At 35.5% G+C, this 12676-nt stretch overlaps 1 protein-coding gene across 2 annotated transcripts in view; it reads left to right on the forward strand.

Annotated features, from left to right (window-relative positions):
* The window catches only part of LOC127804145 (callose synthase 3-like), a 97217-nt gene that overhangs the window by 19080 nt on the left and 65461 nt on the right, over nucleotides 1–12676 (forward strand). For both annotated transcript variants that reach the window (XM_052340932.1, XM_052340940.1), the window contains exons 9-18: nucleotides 4806–4897; nucleotides 5101–5227; nucleotides 8241–8378; nucleotides 8468–8544; nucleotides 8644–8737; nucleotides 10178–10300; nucleotides 10431–10548; nucleotides 11462–11796; nucleotides 11941–11993; nucleotides 12084–12144. In XM_052340932.1, coding sequence (XP_052196892.1) covers nucleotides 4806–4897; nucleotides 5101–5227; nucleotides 8241–8378; nucleotides 8468–8544; nucleotides 8644–8737; nucleotides 10178–10300; nucleotides 10431–10548; nucleotides 11462–11796; nucleotides 11941–11993; nucleotides 12084–12144 — 1218 coding nt within the window. The remainder of the gene's footprint in view (nucleotides 1–4805; nucleotides 4898–5100; nucleotides 5228–8240; nucleotides 8379–8467; nucleotides 8545–8643; nucleotides 8738–10177; nucleotides 10301–10430; nucleotides 10549–11461; nucleotides 11797–11940; nucleotides 11994–12083; nucleotides 12145–12676) is intronic.

The following is a 12676-nucleotide window of genomic DNA, read 5'->3' on the forward strand; positions in this document are numbered from 1 at the left end:
TAGACTTCACAATGAAAAGTCTCAAGAGATACATTATGGAATAAGGTTGGAAACATTGTTTGTAATAGTCTAAATGGAGGATGGCCAAAGTCACTATGTTGTAGTAAGATCTTGGGTAGGTTCTTGGAAGCAGTAGCATGATAGGAGGTACGTTGTGATGAAAAGGTCAACTGTTGTTGTAACATCCCAATATTTTGGAAAAAATTAATTTTTTAATTTGAGATAATTTATTTATGATTTATTGGTGATTTATGGGTTTGAGGAATTTGATGGGAGAAATTAAAATTTATTGTGTTATAGGGAGATGATTGGAAGTTTTGGAAATTTTTCGGTCTAAGCGTAATTTTGAAAATTGGGAGTTGAATTAATATAAAATTAATCTTTGCGCATATATAAGTGAGAGAGCTCATAGCTTAGTGGTCATGCCCACACGAGATGGGTTCCCAGCCCACAGGTCGTGGGTTGGAATCGCGAGGGAGGTAGTGGCAGATTTTCTGGAAGCAACCTTGGGGTGAAACGATGTCGTTTGGGAGCGCCACATGGTGGCCATATGCTGCCTTGTTGTGCCGCGCGTCAGCTACTAGTTGCCTCTGCCGTTGTTTGCCACTAAACTCGGGTTCTCAACGCGTGAAGCCATCTCAGCCAAGTGAAAATTAAGTGAGTAGAATGAAGTCTTGGATTGTGAAATTATAGTAAGCTTGTGGCCAAATTTATGCAATAGGCTGCAGCTAGGAATTAGGCCATAATTACACTATGGACCTTGAAAAATCACCTATAAATACGTAGAAGGCAAGGAGAAATTTGAAAGGAGTAGGCAACGTGAGCAAGGTAAGTGCGAAAGATTTGAAATTAGATGAAAGTTGGTTTTAGTAATATCTATTTAAAGAAAAATGCTACTTGGCTCGAATTGGTTGACGCACAGGATGACTAAAAGCATTAAAAGACAAAAACACCCTTACTTTAAAATTGTTGCTTCACCTCGAAACACGCGTCCAAATAAAGTCGGGCGGACATCATCATGGATGAAGTCCGCCCAAGCTGAACGGGCGGGTTTCATTTTAATTGTTTTTTATGTTATAATTATAATTTTAATTTAAATTAATTTTTATATTATAATTTTAATTAATTTTTATTTTTATTTTCATTTTGATTTTAATAGCAGTGTGTTGGGCAGATTTCATCTTAGATGAAGTTCGTCAAACCTTGGCCGAGCGGGCTTCATTCCGTTCGGTCATTCCGTGCGTCAACCATTCGAGCACTGTAGCACGGCTCTTACTTTATTATGTTTAATTTTTGTTAAAGGAATTTTGAGCCATGATACTAGTGATTTTGATGCTTTGGAGACATTTTTATCAAAGGGGATTGTCAAGGCATCATAAACTAATACTGTAAGGGTTAATATGTTTTTGTGCAAATTATATTATCATGACTTGCATGTGATGATAGGGGAATGCCTAGGCTTGAGGCTATGGATTTGGAGATTAAATAGAGCTTGTGTTAGAGTCCTGGGGAAATTATATGGGCCACCAAGAGTTTGGGATGGATGATGTGGGCGGGCTTGCATGCATGATTCATTTAATTTTTTCCTATGTTTGTCATGAACTATGATTTGTTATTTTACATATTGCCTTTACTCAGTCAGAGGACTCCTCCCCTCCATAATTGACCTTACAGATAGCCCAAGACCTAGTAAGGGAAAGGCGGTGGTTGGACGCAGTGCCATTGGGCGCAGGTGAAGGGCCGTGCTATTCCTTTGTAACATTTTTGAGATTCCAAGCGTGTAGCTTAACTGACATTTAAGTGCCCCCCGTTGCTTATTTTTCTTTTGGGACTTGAGTTCTCGGTGAGCGAAGGCGGTAAAACTTGGATTCCAGCCCTTTAGGGGCATAATTGACCTTCAAATTTGGCCAAGGGCTGTGGTTGTAACTGTGGGTTACGGTAGCACCCCAAAGGTGGGATTGGGGGCGCCACAGTTGCTATTGGCTGTCTCGAGATAGTAGAGTCTGTCCTTAACCTTAGCAGATCTTATCATTATCCCTAAAGTTTGGCCCTATAAAATACGATTTGTGTCAAAAAGAGTGACACTGTATAAACAAGGTTGAGAAAATATGTTTCTCTATTTCTTAAGATACATTATACATTGATTCTCCTTTTCTCTTTATAAAGGAAGAGAATAATACAAAGGAAAATAACAAAAAAGAAAGAGGAATATACACAGAATATACATAGCTTCTAAAATATACAAAGGATATTCTATATTCAAAATATTCTATTTCTACACACTGCAATTCAAAGATTTAGTAATTTGGCTGATTGACGAAAGATTGGTGGATAGCTTTGGAACATGAAGAACTTTGAGGTTAATATTGCTTTGACCGACAATTGGAATATGAGAACCATTTGCAACAACAATCTTGTTATTTCTCGAAAGAGATTTATAGGTTTCAAATGAGGTGGGACATGGTATCATGTGATTGGTTGCTCCTGACTCGAGAATCCATGAAATATGATATGGACTGTCATTAGCATTAAAGGTATGAGAAAAGAGACATTTACCAAAATAGCTAGAGAGCATGTAGAATTAGAGCTAGAAAGGGATTGAATAAAACCTCGTAGCTTCTCGATTCTTCCTTATTCAGCCCATGGAGTTCATCACTATTGGCAGATTTATTTTGTGACTGATCTTTCATTTTGGCAAGGTTAGCCGACTGTTGTGCATGTCCCTTGAATCCACCAATTCTACTAAGCACTCTAGCTTTTCCATGAAGCTTGAAACAGTTTTCTCTGATGTGGTGTGGCTTCTTACAAAACGTGCACCAAAGACCATCCTTATTGGATGCTTTAATGCGATGGTTTTGTCCTCCTATAATTGACTTTCCTTCATTAGTTTTCCTTGATACCATGGCAGATCCTTCGATTTGCTTGGACTCCAACATGACTAGGCGTCTGCTTTCTTTAGCTCGAGCAATGGAAAAGACTTCGCTCAATGGTGGTAGCTTTTCTTTTCCAACGATTTGAACTCGAACTGGGTCAAACTTTGTGTTTAACCCTGCTAGAAACTCAAATACTCGATCTCTTTCAATGAATTCCTTCAAAAATTGGGCATCCTTGCTGTCTTTCATGTTCAGATTTTGATAGCGGTCAAGTTCTAACCATAGGCCATTCATTATATTGTAATATTCAGTCACAGAAAGACTTGCCTGTTTTGTAGATGAGATTTTGGTTTTGATCTCAAACATCAAAGCCAAATCCTGCATTTTTTAATATGTTTTCCAAACAGTTTCTTGGTAGTTAGTAGGAACATGCAGTTACAGCTGATTTCCGGCTGCATGGAATTCCACAGCCATGACGTGATTGCAGAGTCCTCCTCAGCCCATGCTGCAAATCTTGGATTGTCTTGTTGTGGACCAGTTTCATCAAGATGATTGAGTTTTCCTTTCCCCTTCAAGAAGGTCCTCACCACTTGAGACCACTGCAGATAATTTTGTAGATCTAATCTGTAGGATGGATTCAGGTTTTGGAGGTCACTAGTTGTACTACTGTAAGCAGCTCCAAATGGCATACCAGTGTTACAGTTAGGCAAAGTTGTACTAGGGTTGCTAGTTGCTGAAACTGAAGACATGTCTTTTGGTTAGGTCAAATGACAAGAGACAAACAGAAGTGCTGAGAGTTCTTTCAGCTATGAAGGCCGAGAAAGAACCGGAAAGATGGAAAAATGCCAGCGATGGAGGCCTGGCAGCGACACAAATAAAGGAGAAATTGCCTAGCATAATCACAGCAATGAAGGCTCTAATACCATGTAGAAATTGTAATGATTTTCATATATTCACGGTAGGGTTAATCACCTTTTATATACAAGAGAAGAATTACAAATTAGGAATGACTATGAAATAGGAAATAGAACAACTGGAATCAAATTTGTACAAGAGTCAAGCCATAATTATAGGAATAATCCCACAATCATGGGAAGCAAGATGATTGATTGATTGATATGGATTGATTTGCATTTCTGTGCATGTATGTATGTAAGTTTTTTATGCATATGGAGCAAGGAGAATGCTACTAATAATGCAAGGAAACCCAATAATATAAATAACAGACTTGAGGAATCAGAAAATTCCACTTCTGAGTGGAGGACCCACACATCTAAATGATTAAGCTATTGGATGGGAAAAATATTCTTATTTGTTTTCTTAGCATGCTCTCTCGGCGGTTATCCTGCTTTCATTCATGGTAGGCTACACATGTACAAGTTTTTTATATTCATGTAGGTGCTTAAGTTTTAAACTAAGGATCTAGATTTTGATGTCCTGCTGAGTTGGGAGAGGAGTTGCTTATAATTTATTTCTGAACAGAAATGCAAAGCATTAATTGAATCTTTAGTAGTGTCCTAGATCATTTACAATGTTCAGAAACTTAGTCCTACTATTGCTTAATAACCTGGTTTATTGCCCCATAGAAACATGGTTGATCTGTTAGGAACCTGCAATCTAGCTAAGATGAGAAACTCTTTGGGCATTCAAAATGGTTGCTATCAGTATCCGGTCCATTGTACCTCCTGAGAGCCTCTATATTAATGGTTAAAATTTGCCTGATTTAAGCAGTGAATCTGCCTAAGGGCTTCTCCTTTGCTTTCAGAATCTGGAAAAGTTTTTTGGTTGAAATTCTTTATTAAAATGGCTAAAAGTTCGACTCTTAGAATTTGAAGCGCTGATATATATATCAGATAATGTCTTCTGTTTTAGGATGACAGCTTACTTTTGTTTGCTGATAAGTCACTAATGCTATTTGTCTTCTTTGCTTAGTTGGATGAACGTGCATTGAATGAAGTGATGAAGAAACTTTTCAAAAACTACAGAAAATGGTGCAAGTACTTGGATCGGAAAAGTAGTCTTTGGTGAGGCTTTTTCTCATGATGGATGGTTATTATAACAATACTTTCTCACTCATTGTGAGCTGATGTAATCACCATTGCATCCATATAAAACCCCCAAAAGATATTGAAAAATATATAGCATTTCATATAGAAAGCTCTTCGGACACTTGATTTGAAATTGCAGCAGCCTGCGTTACCTTTATCTTTTTGTTGACAAACTGCAGGTTACCAACCATACAACAGGAAGTACAACAACGGAAATTACTATACATGGGTCTATTTCTTCTTATCTGGGGTGAAGCTGCAAACCTCAGATTCATGCCAGAATGCCTTTGCTATATTTATCATCATGTATGCTCTGAAATGTTTCTCTCACTGAATAACTGCAATTGCTTATATATGCATTGCTTTGTTAGAGGGATCATAATTTCCACTCAAACTAGTGTGCTTTTGTCCTGGATTAGTTTGCTTCTCCCTGATGCTTACAACTGATGTATGGCACATCTGGAGGGAAAGAAATAATAGAGCTCTCATGATTGTAAGGAGGCAGGTTTTTGTTTTTTCGATCTCAAGGGATTCGTGGTAATTGTTTCTTGGTTGATGAGAGAGGGGCTTCCATTCTCTGCAGAGCCCTTCCGTTGTTTTATTTAGACATCGTTTTAGGAGCAGCCTTCTTGGTGTTCTTTTTGTAGAGTTTGCTGTATTATGGTGGTTCTCTTTTATGTTCTTACACTTTTACCAATGACATCATCACAAGCCTTCATCCCATTAGGTGGGGATACTTTTACTTTTACTTATCAAAGAAAAAAAAAATATTGAAGATAATCTTGATTCAGAAACGTGACATTGATTTTGTTAGGAGATGTCATCAATTGGGAAATCTTAGATACCTCTAAGCAGTGACAATCATTTGCAATGAATGAAAAAGTTAAAGAAAGTGACAAGTTACTGTGATGTTGTATGATAATGCAAAAATGGCTTTGCTATATTTGTCATGTATGGTTGAAATGTTTTAGTCTGAATAGTCTCATATTCTTACATATGCAGTGCTCTGTTGGGGCATAGTTTCCTTTTGGGTGGTGTGGTTGTGAATGTGATTTGTTTGGCTTCCAGTGACCCCTGAAAATTGATATATCTTCTTTTAATTCCAGATTGACATTTGGTAATTATCTAGTTCATTTCTTGAATATGGTATAAATTGCAATATACAAGCTGCTTTCTTTGGCTCTGCCTTTTTCCTCTCAGAATTCCTGAATATGCTATATGTATTATTTCTGTTGAACATAAGTGAAGATAACATTGTTTAAATACCAAATGACATAGATTTTGTTGAGAGATGTGGTCACTCAGCAAATTCGGTATACATGTAAGCGGTGGCCATTGTCATTTAGTGCACTGAATGAAAAGGAAAAGGAAAGGAGGCAAGTGGTTGTGATGTTGTGTATTCATTAAGAAGCATTGCTAGTTGATGGTTACTGTGCTTTAAGCTGGCCAGAGTGATCGAACTGATTGCTGAACCCATTGTAAATATGGCTGTTGATTTATCAGTTAGTTGAAAAAGTGAATTTTGACCTCACAACACCATATGCGAGGAAGTTTGTTGCATGTTCTAATTTGTCAACACATAAATGTTGATGATATAAAGATATCCTTTTTTTTTGATGACTTGTATCTCATTATCATTATTTTGGAAGTCAGATGCCCATACCCAAGTCATTTGGCTTGCCTTTCTAAGAGAAAAACTAAATAAGGGCACGGGCTTAAATTGCTGGCTTACCAATAATAATGCCACCACATATGAGATTGATATGTGAACATATAGCCATTACCTCTCTTTCTTCAAGGACCAGAAAATGCATGATTTTAATCATTAAGTGCCTGACATAGCTTGGTCTTATTTTTTAATACAATATATTAGCTTGACATCTTTTTATGAATAGTACTTACTACACATTATTACAACTTTTTGTTTTTTGTTTGAATTAATTGGTACTTATAAGAGGAAAAAGAAAGAAGAAGTACTCATCTGCATTTCCTTTATGGTGTTAGCTTCAAGACTTTTTTCGGAGTTCTCTTCTTTATAGAGTACGGGATGCTTGTTTGGGTGAGTGTTTGTGTTGGGTCTTTCATTGTGCTTTTAACCTGCCAAGGAATGTCTAACAAAACTCCAAGAGCCTAAACACTTCAAAGAAGTTCTCATCTCCTTGTTGGATAATTGCTACGGCTACAACTTGTTTGACATGCCTTGACATGTAGGTGACACCATCTAAGCATTTTCTATTGGGTTCTTCAATGTTATAGGAACTGAACCTGGTTTGTCCATTGCTCAATGTACATTTGAACCATAAAACTTCCAATTTGTTTGTAGGTATAGCTTTTAAGATGGATATTAAAGCTTCTTTTACCTCTTTTCCAATTGCATATAGCATGGTATTCTGCTACCATTTTCCCAAATCAACATAGCTGTACTTGTAATATACAAAATGAAGTTATTATTTTACTCTTTTTCCAATAATTAGAAGATGGTGTTCTTCTACTAGTTTCATAAATCACAATATGGATGTACTTGTAATATACAAAAATGAAGTTGTTATTTTTATGGTTGCAAGCTGGTGTCTTTTTGTGTTGGTATCCTCATTCTTCTTCGTCTGTCCATCCTTTGGTTGGCAACAAAAAATGTTTCTCCTGCTAAATAAATATATTCCAGTTCAAATTTGCTATCGATTTAGATATAATGACGTATCAAGTGTACAGATCATGAAGCACTGTTTTTACAATGTAAGATTATTGGATGGAAAATTTGGTACATGGGCTGATATAAATTGAAGAACCAGGGAATTAGGGTAGGAGACCCTTGATTTGCAATGATTTTGACTAGTTAATTCTCTCTGTCAATTATACAAGCAGTGTATTAAATTTATTCAAACATTTAAGAGAAAATAAGTTTCATCAGGAGGGAAGGAGTCCAAGAGTGTGAAGGAACATGAATCACTGACTGCTCATACTGGCCTTGAACATTGGTGAATAAAAGTCATTAAATGGAGAAGAATAAGCATTTGTTCTGGTAGGATTGAGTTTTGGTGTTTTAAAGTTATATATGGCAATTTTGAAACATCTTGCTGACTGGGTAGTTATTTAAACGTTGTTAATCATCCTGATGCGTGAAGCTTATACTAGATGATTGATTGTTTTGTGTCAGACCTCTTATATCTTTCCTTGGATCCTCTGTTGATCAAACGTATTCTTTATGTGCGTGGGCGAGTGCTTTAAGATAACTTTGTTTATGATTTAACAATTTTAATTGTCTTGATAAGTAATGATGAATATGATATGTGCTGATTGTCATATTGGTACTTAATTGTAGATGGCATTTGAATTGTATGGTATGCTGGCTGGCAATGTTAGCTCCATGACAGGGGAGAATGTGAAGCCTGCCTATGGTGGTGAAGAAGAGGCATTCTTGACAAAAGTTGTTACTCCTATATATAAAGTGATTCAAAAGGTATTGCACTCATCTGATTTTGAATCTCTTCCTAGTTTCTTTTATATTGATTATGCCTGTATAAAATCTTTTTTGGATGCTCTGTGAAGGAAGCTGCAAGGAGCAGAAACGGCATATCGAAGCACTCCCAGTGGAGGAACTATGATGATTTAAATGAATACTTTTGGTATTACAATTTTCTTTTCTTTTTGTGTGTTTGGGGGTTGGAGGTGTTCCTTATCTTCTTGTTCTTTAAGTTCTAAGTTTGCTTTTGCCAAATTCTCAGGTCTGAACGTTGTTTCCGATTAGGTTGGCCAATGCGTGCTGATGCAGATTTCTTTTCTCTGCCTACTGAGCAGCTTCGCCTGGAGAAAAATGGGGTACATATTAGCACCATTCCAATGTGTAAAAAAGACCCACAAATTTTAATTTTTGTGGTGCATTATAGGGAATTCTAAATGTTTACATCTTATGCTGAATTTCCCTCGACTTAATTGGGGTTGACAAAAAGAGAGAAGACAATGATTTTCCTGGAGCTATTCATGTTGTTCATAGGATAGATGGTGCCTAGGGGATCTCTCTCTATCCTTTTACATGTTTGCCTTTTAGCATGCTCACTGTTCGCCTTGTTACTGTTTTCACACAAATTGAGGTTTAAACTGAAGGGAAAAACATTGGAAAACTGTTGTTATGTTGTTGGTCAAGTCTAAGAAATAAGCGAAAATCTCAAACCCCAATATACTATCTGAGAACAAGTGTCAAAACCCCAATTGTTTAGTTGTGGAAGGTAGGGCCTGTTTTCTTGAAATGTTTTGCATATAAAACAAAAAACTGGAAAATGTGTTCTATTGAGGAAAATTTTGAAATAAAAAAATGAAAACTCTGTTCTTCATTTTCCCAAATGTATATTGACTGCTAGAAAACATCTCAGTTGCTTTTTCTTCACAAAAATATGGGAAGTTCTTCTATGTTTTCCGAAAAAGGAAAGACACTCTTTCCACTCAACCAAAATAATACTAATTGTATTTATATTAATATCAATATAATTAGTAAAAAAATGAATTTTGCAATTTGTTAATAGTAAATAGTACTATAATATAATAAATAATTTATTATACTACAATATTATAAAATTGACTAATAATAAATATTTTTGTATTATTATTATTATTATTATCAAAATATTTAGTATTATAAATGGTATAATCGACTAATAATAAATAGTGAAAATATTATTAACAACAATCTTAGCATTATAAAATTCCTAAATTGTAGGAAAGAATTAAAATTTTTATAATCAATATGATTAATGAGTATCATTGATTTTGTGATTTTAGTAATATCAATATCATTAGTGAGTATCATTGATATTGTAATTTTATAGTCAGTATCATTGATATTGTAATTTTTGTAATTTTATAGTTAATATCATTGATATTGTATAGCAGCGGCTTCTAATGATTGTCCATGCATGTTAGGAGGGATTTCATGGTATCTTTTTGTGTAATGTTTTAAGACATTTCATATATTACAGTTAACAACAACAATCACAAGCCTTAATCCCATTAGGTGCGGTCTGCTAGCTTGCATTAAATTTACTGGAAATAAATCATTTTTGTTTGTGCCTGCAGATTGTTTACTGGAAATAAATTGTTGGTATTTCTGCTAGCTTTTCTATTACTTCGTTTGATTATTCTTATCACAGATAAAGAGTGTTTTTAATATCATTATTTGTACTATAAAGATTTATGAAGCAAGGTTTACCTAGAAGGAATAGTCTGATAAGACCTTAACAAATGTGGGCCCATTTTGATATTCAGGACGACAAGCCAACTGGCGGAGATTGGCGGGTTGGAAAAGTCAATTTTGTGGAGATACGATCATATTGGCATATTTTTAGAAGTTTTGATAGAATGTGGAGTTTTTTTATGTTGTGCTTACAGGTAATGTATTTTTTTTACAGTGAAGCATGTATATGCCTGCATATATTGTGCTTCTAGACAATTAAAAGAATAACCTTTGTTTTTACTAAAATCTATTATTGACACATTGTACTGATTTGTTTCTGCAAAGGCTATGATAATTGTTGCTTGGAACAGTTCGGGCCAGCCTAGCTCAATTTTCAGTTCTGATGTTTTCAAGAAAGTGCTTTCTGTCTTTATCACTGCTGCCATACTGAAACTTGGGCAAGGTAGGATTGTCAAACTTTTCCCTCTATGTATTCTATCTTTTGAGATTGCGTAATCTTCACTCCATTTGCCATTATAATGTATTACTCAAGGGAATTAAGTGTGCTGATTGTTACCTCAGCTGTGATGCTTGGTTATCAAGATAGTATGAATTTGAAAAATGGAGTACATATATTCCTGACATTTTCAGTTTAAGGCAATGAACAATATTCACTTCTTGACCAATGATGATCTATTATATTTAACTAGATATAGTTTAGGTATGTTCTTGTTTCATGTTTTATGCTTGCTTCTGAAATGATTTAAACTATCGCAGGCAGGGGGATTCTTGGGTAAAAAATGAAGTCAATGTTATCACTTTTAAAGTTTATTGTCAGCAGATGCATATTGTTATGATTAAAATAGTATAACTAAAATCAGAAGTTAGCCTTGTCTGTGTCTCGTGTGTAATGGCACAATCTGATAACATCCTGATTCTTCAATGCAACATGATAATGTGAATGGCAGTCTTCTTAACATGTTACAGTGGTCTGGGCACAGTTTCTGCTAAAGAGTATGTCTTATGGATATGATAACCTTCTTCATCTGCTTTAAGAATTGAGATAATAATTCACTTTCCTGAATTTTCTTAATCCTTTTTTTGGGGGGGGGGGGGGGGGGGGGGGGTTTATTATCCTTTCTTTTGGCATTATTTCTCAGCAATGAGAAATTGAAATCTTTTCCTACTGATAAATATGAGATTATATAATTGTTCTAACACTTCCCAGCTGTAAATTGTAGCATGCACACACTTCAGAGAACAAGAAGAAATGCATTCATTATGTAATCTGCTTGGAATTGTAATTGCTTCAGATAATTTTTCAGATGTCCACTCGTTAACTTTTTACATTTTTGTTGTACCACTAATTTATACAGCTGTCCTTGATGTTATCCTTAATTGGAAAGCGAGGAGGAGTATGTCAAAGTATGTAAAGCTACGATATATATTGAAAGTTGTTTCTGCTGTTGCATGGGTGATAATTCTACCAGTCACTTATGCTTATACTTGGGAAAATCCTCCTGGATTTGCTCAAACCATTAAAACTTGGTTTGGCAATAATTCGAAATCTCCTTCACTATTTATTTTGGCTATTGTTATTTATTTGTCACCAAATATGCTTGCGGCGCTGTTATTTCTTTTTCCCTTTATCCGTCGATTCCTTGAGAGGTCAAACTATAAAGTTGTGATGCTGATGATGTGGTGGTCACAGGTACTTGCTTTGTGCTCTTCATTCATCTATTTAGTTGTTTTATGTCATTGACATAGGTTTACTTACTGTTGATAATGGTGCATCTTGAATTAAATGCACTTTCATGATATATGATTAACCAAGAATTTGTACGACATTGTGCAGCCTCGACTATATGTTGGAAGGGGGATGCATGAGAGCACATTTTCTCTTTTCAAGTAAAAATCTAACTGGTAGACTTTCTGTTTAATCTATTAGGTATTTGGAGTCCCATTGATGTTTAGTTAATTCTTTATTTTATTGTCTAGGTACACAATGTTGTGGGTTCTTCTTATACTGACAAAGTTGGCATTTAGTTACTATATAGAGGTATTTTTCATCTATTCCTTTTTCTTTTTAAGGTTTAATATACTAGCATGCAATGTAAGATGACAAGACTTTTTGGTGGTGGTTGTGACAATAGTTATTGTAACTGAGAAATGGCAGGTAGTATCAAGGAAGAAAATAAAATTCCAATTTCCTCCATTAAATCCTCAAACCCACTAGTATCAAATTCAACCACAAATAAATCATCTCAAATTCAGAAATTAATCTTTCACGATACCCTGGTGTTACACGTTTCCATATATCCACATGTACTAGGTACCTCAGGATGAAACTTGGGTCCATATCGACATATGCACAAGTACGCAATGGAGTCATGGGTGATGCAACTTGGTCTTTTCTTGGACCATTGAGAAACTACAACCTGATTAGCTCCTTAGTAGCTAGACTGCTACCAAAGTGATCAATGGGCACCCTGCGCCTAGAGCTATCCCCGGGCATTCCCACAATGGTCCCATTGTCCCATAATCATATGGTAATACCATAACATTTTGTTGTATTTCCTAGTGTGTGAGTG

This window comes from Diospyros lotus, chromosome 1 (assembly GCF_014633365.1).
Source record: "Diospyros lotus cultivar Yz01 chromosome 1, ASM1463336v1, whole genome shotgun sequence".
NCBI classification, from domain to species: Eukaryota; Viridiplantae; Streptophyta; class Magnoliopsida; order Ericales; family Ebenaceae; genus Diospyros; species Diospyros lotus.